At 36.3% G+C, this 23042-nt stretch overlaps 1 protein-coding gene across 2 annotated transcripts in view; it reads right to left on the bottom strand.

Moving 5' to 3' along the window:
- Positions 1-23042, bottom strand: part of LOC133636092 (EMILIN-1-A-like) — a 96451-nt gene that overhangs the window by 12690 nt on the left and 60719 nt on the right. For both annotated transcript variants that reach the window (XM_062029744.1, XM_062029753.1), the window contains one exon: positions 13735-13926. In XM_062029744.1, the coding sequence (XP_061885728.1) occupies positions 13735-13926 (192 nt within the window). The remainder of the gene's footprint in view (positions 1-13734; positions 13927-23042) is intronic.

Here is a 23042-nt window from a genome sequence, read left to right as displayed (position 1 = left end):
AAATGGCATATCATAGCAGCACAACGGCTATGAACGAACATTTGAAAAGAAAACCATCAACCATCAACTAGTCAATCGTCCGCGTTAGCATACGTTGTCATCATTACACAAATACATGAATGTGTCATTTGTATCTGCTAGGGGTGTAACGGTATGTGTTTTGTATTGAACCGTTTCGGTACGGGGCTTTCGGTTCGGTACGGGGGTGTACCGAACGAGTTTCTAAGCTAAAGCTAACTTTATCTGCTAAAGTCTTAACAAGTTGCTTTGCTTGTCTGCCTCTGTCTCAGCACGCAGCATTGTCCCACCCACACAACCATCTGATTGGTACACACGCAGCATTGTCCCACCCACACAACCATCTGATTGGTACACACGAAGCATTATCAGCCAATCAGCAGTGCGTATTCATAGCGCATGTAGTCAGCGCTTCAGCGTCGAGCAGATAGGTGTTTAGCAGGTGAGCATCAGGCAGCGGACTCTCCCCAAATGATAATAAACACCTCCCAGTCAACTACTAGTAACATCACTATGAGCCCGTTGACCTACTAGAAACTTAAACTGCAGCTCAGCTCACTCGCAGTCCTGGTTTGAGGTGAAGGCTAATTACCTCTCAGTTCCAGCCACATCGACCCCTTCTGAGCGCCTATTTTCAGCTGCTGGGAATATTGTAAACAAGAAAAGAAGCAAAGCACGTAGACATGCTAACCTTTCTTCATTACAACTGTTAGTCACTCACTGGAATGAGTAGAATTGGTTATTGTGTACTGTGTTGGACTGGATGTTTATTTTGCACATTTTAAAAGCAATACTTAATGTTTACAGTGCTCCAGAATATTTAGATTGGCACTTTTTTGTATTGGATGTTTATCTTTATTTTTGCACATTTTAGCAAATAAGCAATACTTTCACTTTTGTTGAAATGTTTACACTGTTGTTACAGAATATTTCGTTTTGCACTTTTTTGTATTGGACGTTTATCTTTATTTTTGCACATTTTAAAGCAAAATAAGCAATACTTTTACTTTTGAAATGCTTATACTATTGCAGAATATTAAGATTTGCACTGGATGTTTACTTTTATATTTGCACATTAAAAAGCAAATAAGCTACTTTTAATTTTGTTAAATGTTAAAAGTTTTAAATGTTTACATTGTTACAGAATATTTTGTCATGTTGTTGTCAATGTTGACTGAGTGGCCATACTTTTTTTTTTTGGAAATAAAAACCATGCCTTTTGAAAAAACTGGCCTACTTTTATTTTTTCATCTTCATTTTAAATAATAAAAAAAAAAAAATCGGTAAAAGGAAAAATAATCTCTAGATGAATCGAAAAAATAATCTATAGATTAACCGATTAATCGAAAAAATAATCTATAGATTAATCGATAGAAAAATAATCGTTAGCTGCAGCCTTAATATATATATATATATATATATATATATATATATATATATATATATATATCTATATATATATATATATATATATCTATATATATATATATATATATCTATCTATATATATATATATATATATATATATATATATATATATATATATATATATATATCTGTATATATATATATATATATATATATATATATATATATATATATATATATATATATATATATATATATATATATATATATATATATATATATGGGGGGGCAGTAAATGTGGGATTTGAGAAAAAAAGACAGGACTTTTTGCAATGTAGAAAATACGTAGCTTGAATGTTTTGAAAAAGCTGACTTTTGTCATATATATATATATATATATATATATATATATATATATATATATATATATATATATATATATATCTGATTATGTCTCCCGGCTGGTTTGGGAACGCCTCGGGATCCCGCGGGAAGAGCTGGACGAAGTGGCTGGGGGGAGGAAAGTCTGGGCTTCTCTGCTTAGGCTGCTGCCCCCGCGACCTGACCTCGGATAAGCGGAAGAAGATGGATGGCTGGATGGATATATATATATATATATATATATATATATATATATATATATATATATATATATATATATATATATATATATATATATATATATATATATATATATATATATATATATATATATATATATATATATATTATTATATAATATATATATATATGGGAGGGGCAGTAAATGCGGGATTTGAGAACAAATGCGTGTGTGTTTGTTTCCTTGGTATTTAGGTCGTATCATAACTTTGTCATTTCTTGTTTTATATAAAGTTTGGTTTGGCTTAGTTCCCTATTATTATAACCTGCATTATGTAACCTATTATTGTAATCTCTCCCGTTATTGAGTCTGTTGTCATATTGCCATATCACATTCAGGATAACAATTTTCCACATTCTAAAAATTCCCACTCTTCCAATAATTTTACGTGTTATGTACAGTATTTCAGTTCAGCTTGAGCCTTCACAAACAATTTAAAGACAAATTACCTTCTAAAGTTGAATATTGATTCAGTACATTTCAAAGGAGGGAACAAATATTCAAATGGCAATATAATGTTTCTAATAATATAATCTCAAATACAAGTGCAAATATAAATATAGAAAAAAATTCATTGAAACTTGATCCACTTTAAGTAAAACGGCGATAAATGGAAATCATTTACATTGTTTTTTGACTTAGTTCGTCCAATTAAATATTTCTGTCATCTTGTGTACATACTGTATATACAAGTTGTTTTTCAATCTGCATTCTAAATGTATCACTATGTGGAATAGTGCAATATATTCCAATGATGATTCGCAATGATGTATTGTATCAGGACTCAGTTATCATGATACGGATCATATCAATAAGTCCTTGCCAATGCCAGCCCTACAACATGTTTATTTTTCCACAATGATGTGGCGACCCTGTAGCACAGAAAGTAGCAAAAATACTACTTGATTACTTTATATTTCTTAAAATGCCTTTCAGATCACACTGCAGCAAAAACTCACCACATACAGTACATTATACTGTAGTGTGCACGTATGTGGCTTATTCCTTTTTAATAGAGCAGTAAACGTGGAAAAGGCTTAGGTCAACAGTGAAAGCGTTGTAAACACCCTCTGAGTTAATTGGAAACAGAACATCTTTAAAGTTAATGAATTTACACACACAAGCTGGCCACACTGAATCTGATATTGGCAGAACAGAAAATGACCTAAAGAAGTTTTTCTGCACACGGTCTACCTTGTATAAGCATCTTCGTTGTCTTTAATCTAGTAGTAAATTATATTTACATTTTCACATCTACACTAACTATCAAAGAATTTACTTTAATACCAACATCAGTTGTACACCTTGTCAAATATTATTTATAGTGCACCTTAGCTTGACAATACCAACAGACCACACATCGCTCTAACCCTGACACAACATTCCCATGTTGGGACGTTGCCAACACTTTCCATCAGGAATGTGCTGAATAACATTTACCTGAGCAGGGCAGACAGAGGAAGGAAATCTGAGCATTTCATGCGTACGTGCAGATTGAGACCTGCCAATACACCTTTCAACTATCCCGAGCATGACGTTCTACCTCAACAATCACACAAAACTTATTGCTTCACCCTTTGGTATCACATTTATTCCCTTTTCTCTCCTGGACCCAGGCAGGGCATGGTTAGGGATAAACCAAATGTCATGAATTACTTGCTAGAGAAGCAGATGTAGTGAACAATTTGGGAGTCGTAGTATTTTTCAATGTGATGGGAGCACAATGTTCCCACTCCACGTTTTTCAGCTGACGTACCACAAATTACAACAATTTAATTTATTATTAAAAGTACGAGGACATCCTAATGTTTGCGTCTTCTAAGGATTCTGGCACACAATCTAAGCTCCAGCGGACACTGCTGAGTATCAGAGAAAAGGTGAACCTCTTCATTGCTTGCTAAATGAGAGTAGCTTAGCTATATGCGACTATTCACTAGCTGCCATTTCAAACTCAATGAATCTTCAGTTTGTTACATTAAGAAGGAGGAAAATAACATAAGGAACAGTGTTTATTAAAAAAGACTGCGCAAGCAACTCTCCACAACTTTGTTCCTAACTCGGAAAAAGACACTTGTGAGTGGCTTTTACACTGGTTGACATGATACCAAGCTCTACCATACAATCTCCACATTTGAGTAAAGTAAATTATATTTTTATAGCACTTTTTCTCCATTGACTCAAAGCGCTTTACATTAAGAAACCTAGGATTTACATTTAAGCTACATTTAAGGCTGGACTATACTCTCGCGTCACATAGCTTGCGTCCCCTCTGACTGCGTCTTGTTTGATTTATAGTTCTTCTATGAGGGGGGACATGCAATTCTCTTCCAAAACACTAAGGGGCAGTGTTTCCTGAAGGAGCAACCACAGCTGTTGTTGACTAGATATTTACCCCCTTGTCGATGTTGTGGTTGTCATCACTCTTTACATCTTTTTCCAAACTGGAACAAATTATTCAGGATCATCAGTTTACTTTTAATGGACGTTTTACTAATAAACCAGAGGAAAATGCCTTTGTGAAGATAGACTGTGCTAACAATTCGCGACAGAGGACTTTATTTGGCCGTTCGAGACAGTGGACAAAAGAGAGCTATCAGGTAATTGAAATAAACTAAACTTAAATAACTATTGTAAATTGTACTTTAATCTTTAATCTTAATGACATGCTGATGTTAATGTGACAAGGGACTGGGTATTTTGTGCCTTACAAGAACGTGGCAGCACCTTGAAGTTCATTCAGCGCTAAATGAGGCTTGCCCCTAGGGTATAATTACCTGAGCAAAACCTTTACAACTGATCGTGGTGGTGGACTCACTGTTTTATACCACAGTGACATTGAATTGAGCCTTCTGTTTACCCCAAATTTCTGTTCTTTTGAAAATCTATTACTCAAATGCAAACACCATCTTAATGTAACAATAATTCTTATTTACTGTCCTCCAAAACCCCATCCAACAGTTATTACAGATATACACAATTTCCTCAATTCACTCTGTTCATCCTAATAAAACATTTTGGTTATTGGTGATTTTAATATTAATATGGACTCTCCCTACAATCGAATAGAATTTAATTTAAAGAAGTATTGGACTACCTCAACCTCACCCAACATGTCAATGTCTCCACACACAATAAAGGACATGACCTGGACCTAGTTATTACCGACTCCCTCACAGTCACTGAGCTCCACGTATATGACACTGGTGTATCTGACCATCAGGCAGTTAGCATGAAACTTCCCCTACCATCTCCCTACACAAAACCAAAACGTACAACAACTTTCAGGAACCTAACTAACATTGATTCCGCCTTTCCAGTCATCATCTCCAGCTTCTTCTCCCACTGACATCCTTCTCAGTCTCCAACTTTGTGGATTTTTACAATAACAGTCAATCCTCTATCCTGGACTTCAATGTACCATTGAAAAAACGGACAGTCTCCTTCTCCTGATCTGCCCCATGGTACACAGAGGAGCTGAGGCAAATAAAAAGGTCAATACTATTATTTCTCAGCTCTAATAAAACACCTGCTTAAAAAAGACAACCTTAGACCCAATCCCTCTGTCAAAAATCTCCCATTCATTTCCAAATTCCGAGGAAATGTTGTTTCCATCCAGCTTCAAAACTACCTCAAATCAAATCACCTCAATCAAACCAATCTGGTTTCCGCCCCTCCCACAGCACAGAAACATTTCTCATCAGATACACCAGTGATCTGCTGATGGCCTCTGACTCTAGTTCCACATCCCTCCTCATTCTTCTCGACCTATCTGCTGAGTTTAAGACCATTGACCACAACATTCTCCTCCACCGTCTCCAGCACTTCATCAGCCACTCTGACATTGCCCTTCACTGGTTCCATTCCTACCTAACTGACAGGACCGAGCACGTGGTCCTGGTGAATGCTAAATCTTGGCCCTACACACGGGGGTCCCCCCACCCTTTTTACCGTCTACATCAGGGGTCCCCAAACTTTTTGACTCGGGGGCCGCATTGGGTTAAAACAATTTGGCCGGGGGCCGGGCTGTATACATATATATATATATATATATATATATATATATATATATATATATATATACATATATATTGTCTAAAAATGCATTTTCCCATCGATAACGTGACATCATCGCACTCGCGCCACAGTGTCGGGCGATATACAGTATATATATATATATATATATATATATGTATATATATATATATATATATACATATATATATATATACATATATATATATATATATATATATACATATATATATATATATATATATATACAAATATATATATATATATTCTTCGCGCTCTAATTGACTGAAAGATCGCGCACTTGCCGCGCGCTCGCTCGACACTGCGGCGCGAGTGCGATGATGTCACGTTATCGATGGGAAAATGCATTTTTAGACAATATGATTTGCCTCAGTAACTTGGAGACACCAAGAGTATCAAGCAGTAGAAAATGGATTAGAAAGGACAGATTTTGAAAAATGATAATTTAAAAAGATAAGCGGGCGCTTGCGGGCCAGATCCGTAGTTTGTGAAGTGTGAATTATATTTATATAGCGCTTTTCTCTAGTGACTTAAAGCGCTTTACATAGTTAAACCCAATATCTAAGTTACATTTAAACCAGTTTGGGGACCCATGACTTAACAGGTTACCCACCAAAAGGGCAGTCGTTGGAGATGGCCTTTCCCCAGAGCACAGCAAATTACAGCTATTTTAGTTCCGTTTGACTTGGCGAGTCAGAACAGCATGACATCCATCACAAGATGACGACGTGAAGTAGCGTGTCACGGATGTTGTTTCCAATTCGCTAAATGATTCATAGCTCTAACAGCTGGCCATCAAATTCCATATGTTTGACACTGGTTAACCAGGGGGCGGCACGGTAGTTGAGTGGTTAGCACAATTGCTTCACAGCAAGATGCTCTCATGGAATGTTTGCATGTTGTCTGTGTACAACTGTTACCACCCCTAATCCAAAAACCCACATGTATGTTAGGTTGCTGGAACACTAAACTGTAAATTTGACTTGAGTGTGATTTATTGTCTGCCTGTGTCAACCCACTGATTGACTGCTCATCTGCTCACAGTCTTTCTATCTTTTCGTACACCTTTGGGATTACTTGGATTTTTGCATAAATTGGACATAAAATGTGTTCTGATCTTCATCAAAGTCACAACAATAAACAAACACAGTCTGCTTGAACTAATACTGCACAAAAAAATTATGTTCTCATTTGTTATTAAACACAACATATAAACATTCACCTTGCAGGGTGGAAAAAGTATGTGAACCTTTGAATTTTATAACTGGTTAACCCAAGCTTGGCAACAATAACCTCAACAAAATGTTTCCTGTAGTTGCAGATTAGACCTGCGCAATGGTCTGCAGGTATTTTGGACCATTCCTATTTACAAAACTGTTTCAGTTCAGCAATATGCTAGGGATGTCTGGTGTGAATTGCTCTTTTGAGGTCATGCCACAGCATCTCAATTGGGTTGAGGCCAGGACTCTGACTGGGCCACTTCAGAAGTTGTATTTTCTTATGTTGAAGCCATTATGTTGTTGATTTACTTTTTACACTTTGGGTCATTGTCCTGTTACATCACCCATCCTCTCTTGAGCTTCAGTTGGCAGACAGATGGTCTTAAGTTTTCCTGTAATATGTTTTGATACAATCGGGAATTTATTTTTCTGTCGATGAAAGCAATACGTCCAGGCCCTGAGACAGCAACGCAACCCCAAACCATGATGCCCTTTCCACCACATTTCACCGTTGGGATGAGGTTTTGATGTTGGTGTGCTGTGCCTTTTTTTACGTCCACGCATAGTGTTGTGTGTTTCTTCCAAACAACTCAATTTTGGTTTCATTTGTCCACAGAATATTTTGCCAGTAGTGTTATAATGATAAATGATAAATGGGTTATACTTGTATAGCGCTTTTCTACCTTCAAGGTACTCAAAGCGCTTTGACAGTATTTCCACATTCACCCATTCACACACACATTCACACACTGATGGCGGGAGCTGCCATGCAAGGCGCTAACCAGCAGCCATCAGGAGCAAGGGTGAAGTGTCTTGCCCAAGGACACAACGGACGTGACTAGGATGGTAGAAGGTGGGGATTGAACCCCAGTAACCAGCAACCCTCCGATTGCTGGCACGGCCACTCTACCAACTTCGCCACGCCGCCCCATGTGGGACATCTAGGTGCTCTTTTGCAAACTTCAAACGTGCTGCAATGTTTTTCTTTGACAGCAGTGGCTTCCTCCATAGTGTCCCTCCATGAACTCCATTCTTGTTTCATGTATTCCTTATTGTTGACTGGTCAACAAAAATGTTAGCATGTGCCAGAAGTCTTTAGCACTCTATGATTATTTTTCTTTTACATTTATCGTCACTTCCTGTCAATGAGAAAGGACGCAAAAGAGAAAGGCTAACGAATAGGAAACAATACGTGAAGCTAGGCGAACACATGTCTACAACGCTAAATATATCCTGTGGTGTACCTCAGGGATCAATATTAGGACCTAAATTATTCAATCTCTATATAAATGACATTTGTAAAGTTACAAAAGATTTAAAGTTAGTATTATTTGCGGATGATACAACAGCGTTTTGTTCAGGAGAGAACACACAGGAGATAATACAAATAATAACAGAAGAAATTAACAAATTAAAAAGATGGTTTGACAAAAACAGACTATCTTTGAATCTTAGTAAAACTAAAATATTGCTATTTGGTAATAGTAGAAGAGAAAGTCAAACACAAATACAAATAGACGGAATAGAAATTGAAAGAGTAAATGAAACCAAATTTCTAGGTATAATGATTGATGATAAATTGAACTGGAAATCTCACGTAAAAATATACAACATAAAGTAGCAAGAAACACGTCAATAATGAATAAAGCAAAACATGTTCTAGACAAAAAATCACTTCATATTCTATACTGCTCACTAGTGTTACCATATCTGAGCTACTGTGTAGAAATATGGGGAAATAATTACAAAAGTACACTTCATTCATTAACGGTGTTACAAAAAAGATCAGTTAGAATAATACATAATGTTGGATATAGAGAACATACAAATCCTTTATTTATTGAATCAAAGATACTGAAATTCCACGACATAGTGAATTTGAAAACATCTAAAATTATGCACAAAGCAAACTATAACCTGCTACCCAAGAATATACAACAATTCTTCTCAACAAAAGAGGAGAAATATAATCTTAGAGAAAAATGTAATTTAAAACATTTGTACGCACATACAACACTTAAGACCTTCAGTATATCAATATGTGGAATTAAATTATGGAATGGATTAAGCAAAGCAATCAAACAATGTACTAATATGATCCACTTCAAGAAACTCTTCAAACTTAAAGTGTTTACAAAGTACAAAGAAGAAGAACCATGACAAACATTCTCAATTTATTTCATCCATCCATTCATTCATTCTTAAAGCAATCTTACTTATCTCATCATATTAAATATGACTTTCTTCACCAATTATTATTATTAAATTCTTACTATTATTTATTTATTTATTTTTATTGTGATTACCTATGGAGTTTATTGTGAATAAATTGAGAACAGGAAGTGAATAAAAAAGTTTCAGCAATTGTTATGTAAAGAAAAGGGGTAGGATTAAATAAGCTCTGCTTCTTCCTACTCCTTTTCGAACATGTTGAAAAGAGAAACTGGAAATTGTGATGTATCCTGTTGTATGCTTGCATGTTCGAAATAAACTCAAACTCTAACTCTAACTCACTTCATTGAGCATTCTGCGCTGTGCTCTTTACAGGTGGACCACGCCGAGGGAGAGTAACAACAGTGCTAAACTTTCTCCGTTTGTAGACAGTCTGTCTTACGGTGGATACATGAACGTCAAAGCTTTTGGAGATACTTTTGTAACTTTTTCCAGCTTCATGTAAGTCAACAATTCTTGATCGTAGGTTTTCAGAGAGCGCTTTTGAGCGACGCAACTGTTAACATCAGGCAATACTTCTTGAGAATAGCAAACTCAAAACTGGTTTGTTTTTATTTGGCAGGGCAGCTTTAACCAACATCTGCAATTTCATCACACTGGTTGGACTCCAAGTTAACTGACTCCTGGCTCCAAATGACTATTAGAGAAGTCATTAGCTTAGGGGTTCACATACTTTTTCCACCCTGAACAATCAATGTTTACATGTTGTGTACAATACAAAATGAGAATGTAACATTTTTGTGCGGTTTTAGTTTAATCAAACTGTGTTTGTTTATTGTTGTGACTTTGATGAAGATCAGAACACATTTTATGCCCAATTTATGCAAAAATCCAAGTAATCCCAAAGGGTTCATATACTTTTTCTTGCAACTATATATATATATATATATATATATATATATATATATATATATATATATATATATATATATATATATATATATATATATATATATATATATATATATATATATATATATATATATATATATATGTATGTATATATATATGTATATATATATATATATATATATATATATATATGTATATATATATATATATACTGTATATATATATATATATATATATATATATATATATTAGGGCTGCGAATCTTTGTGTGTCCCACGATTCGATTCAATATCGATTCTTGGGGTTACATACAATACATAGGATTTCAGCAGGATCTACCTCAGTCTGCTGACATGCAAGCAGAGTAGTAGATTTTTGTAAAAAGCTTTTATAATTGTAAATGACAATGTTTTATCAACTGATTGCAATAATATACATTTGTTTTAACTATTAAATGAACCAAAAATATGACTTATTTTATCTTTGTGAAAATATTGGACACAGTGTGTTGTCAAGCTTATGAGATGCGATGCAAGTGTAAGCCACTGTGACACTATTTTTCATTTATTTTTATTTTTTATAAATGTCTAATGATAATGTCAATGAGGGATTTTTAATCACTGCTATGTTGAAATTGTAACTAATATTGATACTGTTGTTGATAATATTCATTTTTGTTTCACTACTTTTGTTTTGTTCTGTGTCGTGTTTGTGTCTCCTCTCAATTGCTCTGTTTATTGCAGTTCTGAGTGTTGCTGGGTTGGGTTTGGTTTCGGAATTGGATTGCGTTGTTATGGTATTGCTGTGTATTGTTTTGTTGAATTGATTAATTAAAAAATTAAAATAAAATAAATAAATGAAAACATTTTTTTAAAATAAAATAATAATAAAAAATCGATTTTTTAAAAATGAGAATCTATTCTGAATCGCACAACGTGAGAATCGCGATTCGAATTCGAATACATTTTTTCCCACACCCCTAATATATATTTATACATATATAACCCCTTAAATGGAGTTCAGGTCAGGGGAGTTGGCAGGCCAATCGAGGACAGTAATGCCATGGTCAGTACACCAGTTACTGGTGGTTTTGGCACTGTGGGCAGGTGCCAGATCATGCTGGAAAATGAAATCATCATCTCCATGGAGCTTTTCAACAGATAGAAGCATGTAGTGCTCTAAAATTTCTTGGTACACAGCTGCATTGACTCTGGACTTGATGAAACACAGTGGACCAACACCAGCAGCTGACATGGCTCCCAAAACCATTGCTGACTGTGGGAACTTCACACTGGATTTCAAGCAACTTGAATTTTGCTCCTCTCCAGCCTTCCTCCAGACTCAAGCGCCTTGACTTCCAAATGAAATACAAAACTTGCTTTCGTCTGAAAACAGGACTCTGGACCACTCTGCAACTGTCCAGTGCTTCTTTTCCATAGCCCAAGTCAGACGCTTCTAGAGATTTAAGAGCACTACATGCTTCCATCTGTTGAAAAGCTCTATGGAGATGATGATTTCATTTTCCAACATGATCTGGCACCTGCCCACAGTGCCAAAACCACAAGTAACTGGTGTACTGACCATGGCATTACTGTCCTCGATTGGCCTGCCAACTCCCCTGACCTGAACCCTATAGAGAATTTGTGGGGTATTGTGAAGAAGAAGCTGAAAGACACCAGAACCAATAATGCAAATGAGCTAAAGGCCGCTATTGAAACATCCTGGGCATCCATAACACCTCAGCAATGCCACAGGCTGATTGCCTCCATGCCACGCTGCATTGATGCAGTAATCCGTGCAAAAGGATTCCCAACCAAGTACTGAGTGCATTAATTGACATTTTCAAATGTTTGATTTTGTTTTGCTGTTATAAATCTTTTTTTTTTACTTGGTCTGAGGAAATATTCTAATTTTTTGAGATGAGGTTTTTGAGTTTTCTTAAGCTGTATGCCATAATCAGCAATATTTAAAATAATAAAAGGCTTGCAATATTTCAGTTGATGTGTAATGAATCCAGAATGTATGACATTTTTGTTTTTTTAATTGCATTACAGAAAATAAAGAACTTTATCACAATATTCAAATTTGCTGAGACAGTCCTGTATATATATATATATATATATATATATATATATATATATATATATATATATATATATATATATGTATGTACGTTTGTATATATATATATATATATATATATATATATATATATATATATATATATATATATATATATATATATATATATATATATATATATACATATATATATATATATATATATATATATATATATATATATATATATATATATATATATATATATATATATATATATATATATACATATACTACCGTTCAAAAGTTTGGGGTCACCCAAACAATTTTGTGGAATAGCCTTCATTTCTAAGAACAAGAATAGACTGTCGAGTTTCAGATGAAAATTCTCTTTTTCTGGCCATTTTGAGCGTTTAATTGACCTCACAAATGTGATGCTCCAGAAACTCAATCTGCTCAAAGGAAGGTCAGTTTTGTAGCTTCTGTAACGAGCTAAACTGTTTTCAGATGTGTGAACATGATTGCACAAGGGTTTTCTAATCATCAATTAGCCTTCTGAGCCAATGAGCAAACACATTGTACCATTAGAACACTGGAGTGATAGTTTCTGGAAATGGGCCTCTATACACCTATGTAGATATTGCACCAAAAACCAGACATTTGCAGCTAGAATAGTCATTTACCACATAAGCAATGTATAGAGTGTATTTCTTTAAAGTTACGACTAGTTTAAAGTTATCTTCATTGAAAAGTACAGTGCTTTTCCTTCAAAAATAAGGACATTTCAATGTGACCCCAAACTTTTGAACGGTAGTGTATATATATATATATATATATATATATATATATATATATATATATATATATATATATATATATATATATATATGTATATATATATATATATATATATATATATATATATATATATATATATATATATATATATATATACAAACGTACATATATATATATATATATATATATATATATATATATATATATATATATATACAAACGTACATATATATATATATATATATATATATATATATATATATATATATATATATATATATATATATATATATATATATATATATATATATATATAATACTAATATATTATATACATATATGATACAATTTACATACACACAATCAATCAAAGTTTATTTATATAGCCTTTAATCACATGTGCCTCAATCAGTCTGCACTTCCTACTTCTATTGATTGTTTGGTAGACTGTACTTTATTGATCCTTGTTGTACACAGATTGACTTTAAGAAGTAGAAAATAGACTCTTACCTGTGAGTCCATTGTCGGAAAAGCTCTGCAAGTCTTTCAATATGCCATTCAAGCTGAAGTTGAGGTTCTTCATTCGGATCTGGACATCATCCTGGTTCTTCTGAACAAAGTCCAGAATACCTCCGTGTTGGATTATTGAGTTGTTTAGACCCGAAACACAAGTCCATAAACTAGATACATGTTGGTTGAGTCCTGGAAATCACAAAAGAAAAAGAGGACAGTAAGTTGAAAAATCCAAATAAACAAATTTTTTTGGTTAATGTAAATTGTAAAGGTCTACACCAGGCTTATTCAACTGGCGGCCTGCTAAAGCTTTTAATTTGGCCTGCCGAACAACACCCAAATAGGCCTGATGAAACCCTTCGAAACAGGGTTATCATGTATTTAGTACTCCAGCCACCCCGCAGGGGAAACGGTGAAGCATATGTGTCACAATGAAGCAACAGTGGGTGTGTAAAAGAAGATGGCACTATCAACCCCTGAATAAAATCTAAATAAATCGCGAAAATTGGTCTCTTAACAGCGACTGGACAACAAAGTATGAATGTATTAAACTGGCGGACTTTGTGATGTCTTTAGTATTTGTGGTCATGTTGTTTTTGTCTGTTTAACTCTGGCGATCAAAACTGGTTAAATGTATGTAGCACTGCATTTGACCAGCAGAGGGTGATAAAGCTATACCTTAGGCTTAATTGTGTTAAACCACATGTGTGCAATGTTTGCTGTGTGTATTAACACTAAACCTTCTATTTTATTTATGTAACATACACAATGGATGTTATTTATGTAAAATACCCAATAGACGTTTTACTTTTGTAATGTTTATTATTTCAGTCTTACAAACCTAAATAAAGGAAGACGTAAAAAGAAATAAAACTGAGGAAGAAAAGAACAATAATTCAAAAGAAGGAACATCAATCATCAACTAGATTTAGCTTTTGTTTCTTCATGCTGTTAACTATCTGTTTAGCTGCACACGCTGGAAAAGAGTAGCACGGGCAGAATAATGAATAAGTAAACACAGTCTCAAAGGAATATAACCTGTGAAGGCACTTTCTAAAGAAACATCCACATTTTGATGTACGGCCCCTGAGATCTTGGGCTCTTGAAAGTGCGGCCCTCTTCATTATGTAGTGAATAGCCCTGGTCTACATGGAGGCTATTGGTATAAAAATATGAAGTAGATTATAATCAGGATCTCTGCAGGTTTCAACAAGTCAAATTTAAGAAATTTTAAAACCATATACTTTAATATAAGACCATTTCACATCCATTCAGACAAAGAAATACAAGACATCAAGGAAAATCAGAGGGCCAGAATTAATTGTAAGTATAATAATTCATTTACTGCTCTTTTACATTGGGAAACAAAATGGTTTAACAAACTAAATACACCAGAAATGTCTCTATTGTAAACTAAAATACTGAGGTAAAGTCGGACTAAGTAGGACATCACTGAAGGCCTAGGCCATCTTTTTGGCAAGTGGAACCCTAAATGGTGACACAATGAATTTATGAGCCGTGAGTAAATCATCAGTCTGTAAAATAGTGAACAAAGTCTGCAAAGCAATATGTAAACTGAGAAAAGATCACATCAGGTCCCTCAATGTTGTTAATAGACTACGAAAAAAGATCTTTCTGGATTAACCGGCATGGTAAATGGAAGCAGAGTTTGAAACCCTCGACCGCCTGAATGTGCAGCCAACATATTAACCACTCAGCCCATTGAGTTGTACTGATTGAACATTTTCTTCCATGCATCCTTAATTTAATTCGGCTTCCAAAACATGATCTTAGTTGTTGTTGATTCCCTTAGTCTAAATCTCTTTAATTTGGAACTAGTTAATCTGAAATTAAGTGACATTTCAGAAAGTAACTAAATTAGTGTGGATTATTTAAACCAGAATATTTTAGTTGTCGTTTTATTTAGGCTCTTAATGGGAAACCAGGCCTATAGATCTACCATAAGGAAATTGATTGTGGACTTAACATAAAAGCAGAATTAAATTTGTATGAAACAAAATTATGTAGAGAAAACAGCAAAGGTAAGACAAGATTCATCGTCATAAACGCTTGTTTTTGTACTGTTTTGTTTTCATACAGAGAGAGTTTTAGTGGTAGAGGAATAATACTTGCAGCTTTTCCAGTGGCTAATGTTAGCATTAAGCTAGGCGAGGTTTGTTTGTCAATCTTTTAATTTTATTGAATTATTAATTACATACAGTACAGGCCAAATATTTGGACACCTTCTCATTCAATTAATTTTCTTTATTTTCACGACTATTTACATTGTAGATTGTCACTGAAGGCATCAAAATTATGAATGAACACATGTGGAGTTATTTACTTAACAAAAAAAGGTGAAATAACTGAAAACCTGTTTTATATTCTAGTTTCTTCAAAATAGCCACTCTTTGCTTTGATTACTGCACACTCTTGTCATTCTCTCGATGAGCTTCAAGAGGTAGTCATCTGAAATGGTTTTCACTTCACAGGTGTGCCTTATCAGCGTTGATTAGTGGAATTGCTTGCTTTAACAATGGTGGTCTGGATACTGTGTCTCGGTTGTTTGGGCGGTGGTGTGTTTGTGCGGGTTTGGGTTGGGGTGGTGGGGTCTTTTGGTGGGGGGGGGGGTGTTGGTGTCTCTTGTTTGCGTGTTGGCGTTTGGGCTTGCTTGCGGGCTGGCGCTGGCTGGTCTCTGTGATCCTGTTGGCGTGTGGTTGCCGGTCGCGTTTTTTTTTTGATCGCTTTGATTTGATTGGGTGGTGCTGGCTGTCTGGGGGTGTTGTGGCTGCTGTTTCTGCTGCCGTTTGTTTGTGGTGTGGGCGCCCGTGGCTGCTGGGTCTGGTGCAGGGGGGTGGCTGATGTTGTGACTGGTGGCAGCGCGCGCGCGTGGTCGTTGTCGGGGCTGACAAACTGTGTATATGTAGGTGTATGTGTGTGTGTGTATGTATGTATGTATATATATGTGTATGTGTGTGTATGTGTACATGTGTATGTTTATGTGTATGTATATATATATATGTATGTATATTTCTGGGGGTACATTCGGGGCCTGCCTGTCGGGTGGGGGTCGGCGCCTCAGGCTACTGCATCCGGACTGCGTGTCTGGAGCTCCTGGGTCCCACCGTCCATCCCTTCCGGGTGCCCGTCTTGGTTGGGGCCTGCTGGGTCTGGTCCCTGCGTCTACTGTGGTAGCTTGGTGCTGCAGGGTATTCCGAGGTGCTGCGAGTCGGCCAGTTGTTGGGGTAGCGGCTTTGTGTGTCAGCATGTCTGTGATCTTCTTTTAATTCTTTTTTTTTTTAATAAATAGATTTAATTATTTATTTATTCTTATTTTTTTAAATATATTTTATTAATATTATTATTATTATTATTATGTATTTATTTATTTTATTTATTTATTCCCCTACCTCAGGGGGGAACTCTGCGGGGCGGTTGCTGGTTGTTCCATCTCCATCGTTGGGGTCCCTGCGGGTGGGGTGGGTGGTTCCTGTGGCCCCGTGCTGGGTGGTCCTGTGGCGGCCGGCTTGGGTGGGGTTGCCGTGGGCTGGCCTCGCCGCGCTCTCCGGGGGTGGGGGGGGCTCGTGGGGGCCCTGTTGCCGGTGGGGCGGGGGCGGTCTTCCCGTCCGGTTGCGGGGGGTCTCCGGGCCCCTCGGGCGGGGCGTCCCGCCTTTCTGTCCGTGTGGGGTGTGGTCTCTCGCTGGCTTGGGGTCTGGCTGCCCCCTGCTTTTCTCGTGCCTTGTCCTCTGCCGGGTGCGTCTGTCTGCGGCCTGCTGCTGGCCCTTGTGGGCGGCGCGGTGGGCCAGGCTCTGGGGTTCCTGTCGCTGTCCGGCTTGGCTGCGTGGGGGCGGTGGCCCCTGGTTCCCTGGGCACCACACCTACTGTTTGTGGGATGGGCTCTCGGGGAGGCTGGGGCCGTACTCTGGCTCCCGCACACACTGGGAGTCAAATGTATTGTACATGCAAATTCACATATACTCACACACATACATACAGACATACATAGGTACCTACGCTCCCACATACATATACAAATAAATACAGTACATATTTACACACTCAAAGTTCGTACATCCACAGGCACATTCATTATACAAACATACTGTATACACATACTGTACATATACATTCACTGTAAAAACATACATATACACATACTGTACATATACATTCACTGTACAAACACACACATACATATACTGTACATATACATTCACTGTACAAACACACATATACACATACTGTACATATACATTCACTGTTCAAACACACATACTGTATACACGTACTGTACATATACATTCGCTGTACACACATATACACATACTGTACATATACATTCACTGTACAAGCACACATATACACATAATGTACATATACAAGTACATATGCACACATACACTCATGCACATAATCACGTTTCATCAAACATATATTAACGTTGTTGCCCTAGGGTAAACTGGGTATAACACATGGCACACTGACAAAGCTTAACCTATTATACTATAACAATCTACAAGGTTAATGTAGGTTGCTTCTCTTTCTTCCCCTCCATTTTTCTGCATTCTTTCGTATCTCAAGTTATCATTACGTATATGTATTGTTGCATTTGAACAATTGTATTGTTGATAATAAAGGTAAAGTATTGGTATTGTTTATTATCAATAGCACTATTTCTATTGGTATTCATATTGCTCCATTTTTAGTGTAATAATGGTCATTGTCATTTCTGTATTTTTTTTTTACTTTCGCTAACTGCTTATTTGCTATTACTTTTACCATCATATTTATACATGTCGTATTTGCTGATGTTGCTCTGTTGTTGTTGTTGTTGTTGTTGTTTGCTGTTGTTGTTTTTGTCTCTCTGTCTAATCCCCCTCTTGTCCCCACAGTTCCCCCCTCTGTCTTCCTTTTTCTCTCTTTCTATCCCCTCCTGCTCCGGCCCGGCTGCACCAAATGATAATATAAATACATTTAATAAAGTCAAAATACAAGTAAGGCAACAAGAGAAGTATTCTACACTTCTCTTTTGTAAAGTAAATCTGAACAGCCGATATGGGCATCTACATCTGCTATATGATTTGCCCGAGAAGCTGGGCAGGACATTATTAAAAAAAATAAAATAAAATAATAATAATAATAACAATGGGGTTAGGACCATCAGTTGTGTTGTGAATGGGAAGGTCGGTCCAAACTTTTGGCCTTTACCGTACATTATCAATAAACAACCTCAAGTTGGAAGTTTTTCATCTCTAATTTAGAGGACTGTTTACCTAACTGCCAAACTAAATTCCATCATTCAGGGTGGGCAGACAAATAATGTAATTGCATCAGAGATGTAGAAAGTGTATCTTGGGTTACATTGTAGTAATAAAACAAACATACAGTCGTGGTCAAAAGTTTACATACACTTGTGAAGGACATAATGTCATGGCTGTCTTAAGTTTCTAATAATTTCTACAACTCTTATTTTTTGTGATAGAGTGATTGGAGCACATTCTTGTTTGTCACAAAAAAACATTCATGAAGTTTGGTTCTTTTATGAATTTATTATGGGTCTACTGAAAATATGATAAAATTTGCTGGGTCAAACAGCAACATACATTATCAATTTTGGTGATGTAGAAAAGTTACAATCAAATCAAATTAGCTACATGGCACGGCCTCTTAAATTCATGTGAGTGATTATGATTGACGACACCTGTTGACTTCTCTAAACCCATTTAAAGAGGGCTCATGTGATGCAGTCATTACACTCGGTTACAAACGCGACAATGGGAAAGTCAAAGGAACTCAGCACAGATCTGAAAAAACAAATCATTGACTTGAACAAGTCAGGAAAGTCACTTGGAGCCATTTCAAAGCAGCTTAAGGTCCCAAGAGCAACTGTGCAGACAATTGTTCGTAAGTATAAAGTGCATGGCACAGTTTGGTCACTGCCACGATCAGGAAGAAAATGCAAGCTATCACCTGCTGCTGAGAGAAAATTGGTCAGGATGATCAAGAGTCAACCGAGAACCACCAAAAAGCAGGGGCCGTACTTATTAAGCTTCTTAGAATTACTCCTAAGAAGTCTGCTAAGAGTTGACTTAAGAGTAAATAAATTCTTCGCTGAAAGCTGCACTTAAAAGTTAGTTATCAAGCGTCTTACTCACACTTTCAGCGAAGTGTAGGACTGAATCTTAAGTGTCACACTCTGAATTACGACATTACTATGTGCCGTAAACGGAATTTTAGGTGACGTAATTTCTGTGTCCATAGAAATGACCAATCACGGAAGGGAATCCCTTGTCTAAGAATAAAGAAATATCTTAGAAATATTTAGGTGGACAATGGGAGTGTATATTTTGACAATAAACTACAAAATAATACAAAACAAACTAGTCCCCGCCGGCAATCACGCTACCGCTCCCTCTCTTCTCTCGCCCACACACTCACTGACGTCACTCACCTCACGGCCACACACATACGCTACTCTCATAACATTTTCTTTCCAATTCATTAATTAGGCAACTAATTTGAAACTGGTGTGGGTGGCTCTATGTATACTAGCCCACTGCAGCCACATGCAGAAATCAACAAGGAATCGAAAATTATTAAATCTGTGACAAAAATAATACCCGGTCTGTTAACGATACCGTTTGATCAGCTGCTCGTCATCAAACAAATCCAGGACATCCTTAAGGACGTTCGCGCACGTCTCTCTCGCCTCAGTGCCATCCCCTGCTGGCAACTCCTAACCACTTAAGACACCTCTGAAGGTCTCTTAAATATCGTGGAGAGTAGGAGTGATTCTTAGACTTAAGAAAGTTGATAAAAAGCTTTTATTCTTAAGTTTGAGAGTAGGACTAAATTTCGCAAATTCTCAGGACTTAAGTGTAAAATGGCACTCTAAGAAGCTTGATAAGTACGGCCCCAGGTCTGCAATGAATTGGAAGCTGCTGGAACACAGGTGTCAGTGTCCACAGTCAAGCGTGTTTTGCATCGCCATGTACTGAGAGGCTACCATGCAAGAAGGAAGCCCTTGCTCCAGAAGCGACACCTTAAGGCTCGTCTAAAGTTTGCTGCTGATCACATGGACAATGATAATACTTTCTGGAGGAAAGTTCTGTGGTCAGATGAAACAAAAAACGAGCTGTTTGGCCACAATACCCAGCAATATGTTTGGAGGAGAAAAGGTGAGGCCTTTAATCCCAAGCCTACCGTCAAGCATGGTGGTGGTAGTATTATGCTCTGGGCCTGTTTTGCTGCCAATGAAACTGGTGCTTTACAGAGAGTAAATGGGATAATGAAAAAGAAGGATTACCTCCAAATTCTTCAGGACAACCTAAAATCATCAGCCCGGAGGTGGGGTCTTGGGTGCAGTTGGGTGTTCCAACAGGACAATGACCCCAAACACACGTCAAAAGTGGTAAAGGAATGGCTATATGAGGCTAGAATTAAGGTTTTAGAATGAACTTCCCGAAGTCCTGACTTAAACCCCATTGAGAACATGTGGACAATGCTGAAGAAACAAGTCCATGTCAGAAAACCAACAAATTTAGCTGAACGGCACTAATTTTGTCAAGAGGAGTGGTCAAAAATTCAACCAGAATCTTGTGGATGGCTACCAAAAATGCCTTATTGCAGTGAAACTTGCCAAGGGACATGTAACCAAATATTAACATTGTTGTATGTATACTTTTGACTCAGCAGATTTGGTCAAATTTTCAGTAGACCCATAATAAATTCATAAAAGAACCAAACTTCATGAATGTTTTTTGTGACAAAAAAGTATGTGCTCCAATCACTCTATCACAAAAAAAAGTTGTAGAAATGATTGGAAACTCAAGACAACCATGACAATATGTTGGGTTGTTTTGACCACAACTGTATATATATTTTTAGAATAGAGCAAAATTATGTCATGTAACAAAAAAAGATATGTTGAAACAAATAAATAATAATAACAAAACAATTTCTCTTTAAATTTACAGTGGAACCTCGATTTACGAAGCTCCCTATTTGTGAACTTATTGAATTTCCAAACTTGCAAATCGAGCCTAGTATGCCTCTTTGTGCAAACCATGTCTGTGTACGAATGCTCCATTCAGTCATTCATTTTACATGCCTGCCAGGCAAAAATCAGGGCTTGTCATTGTAACAGAGGCACAGCCTTCCACTAACGTTCTACCTTTCTAGTCATGTCTCAGCGCCTCAGTGTGTGTGCCTTTGTTTTTCCCATATTGACACATTGTGTCCATTTTGCTAACTCAATAAGAGTTTGAACAAGCCAACAGACCAGCATGGCAAAAAAGAAAAATTCTTGTGGATTAACAAAAGAGATCATTTGTGAGGAGTACTGTACATCAATGGCACTAACAAGTATGGAAGAATGGCGAGAGAGCAGTGTTAATTTTGACAGCTGTTTTTAATTTAGTTTTAGTTATAGTCTTTTGACGAAAATGTATTTTAGTTTTAGTCATATTTTAGTCTTCTAAATTAATTTAGTTTTAGTCTACGAAATTTCTCAACATTTTAATCGAAAATGTTGTCGACTAAAATTAAAATTATAACCGATAACACATCTTTGAAGTTGTCTTGAAAGCACTTTTATTAATTATCACAACAAGCCCTGCACTCCATCAATATTTTATTATGTACATTTCACACTAAACCTTATTGTGTGTTATTGTTTTAGCTGAAATTTAGCATTTTTTGTTTTCAATATTTCAACTAAATAATAGGTACATGACTAAAATGGTCACATGAAAATGACAAACTTGTTTTATTCTAGATTGGCAGGCACGCTCACTCACCTATGTGTACAACAAAAGTAGTGGTAGAGTAAGCAGTCTTGCTTCTTCTCTACTGTCTTTTATAGTAACAGTAATTAATTACAGTATGAGTCATTTGGAAATAATGGTTAAGGCCTAATTACTATTGTGTAACTTTCCTGATGATTAGCCTGCAGAAGACGCTTCAAAGTGGTTGTATTTTTACCAGACAAAATGGATTTACACACAGGCTTTACATAGTGTCTAGTTGTCTGCCTTGCAAAGTTAAATAGTGTCCATTGAAATGATGTGTGCTACAATACAGAATAGTGATGTAACAATATGTGAATTTTATATCACGATTATTGTGACCAAAATGATCACAGTCATCATCATCATGACAAGTGTTTAGCTAGCATGCTTTGGCTAAAGAGTTAAATGTACAACATTGTTTAACTTTTTTTTTAAATACATGCGTCATAGTTAATAATGGAAATTATACAATTACGCCATTTTTATGTTTCGGGCACACCCCTGCCACCACAAAGG

This window comes from Entelurus aequoreus, linkage group LG02 (assembly GCF_033978785.1).
Source record: "Entelurus aequoreus isolate RoL-2023_Sb linkage group LG02, RoL_Eaeq_v1.1, whole genome shotgun sequence".
Lineage (NCBI taxonomy): Eukaryota > Metazoa > Chordata > Actinopteri > Syngnathiformes > Syngnathidae > Entelurus > Entelurus aequoreus.
This window is presented reverse-complemented; position numbering and strand designations above follow the sequence as displayed.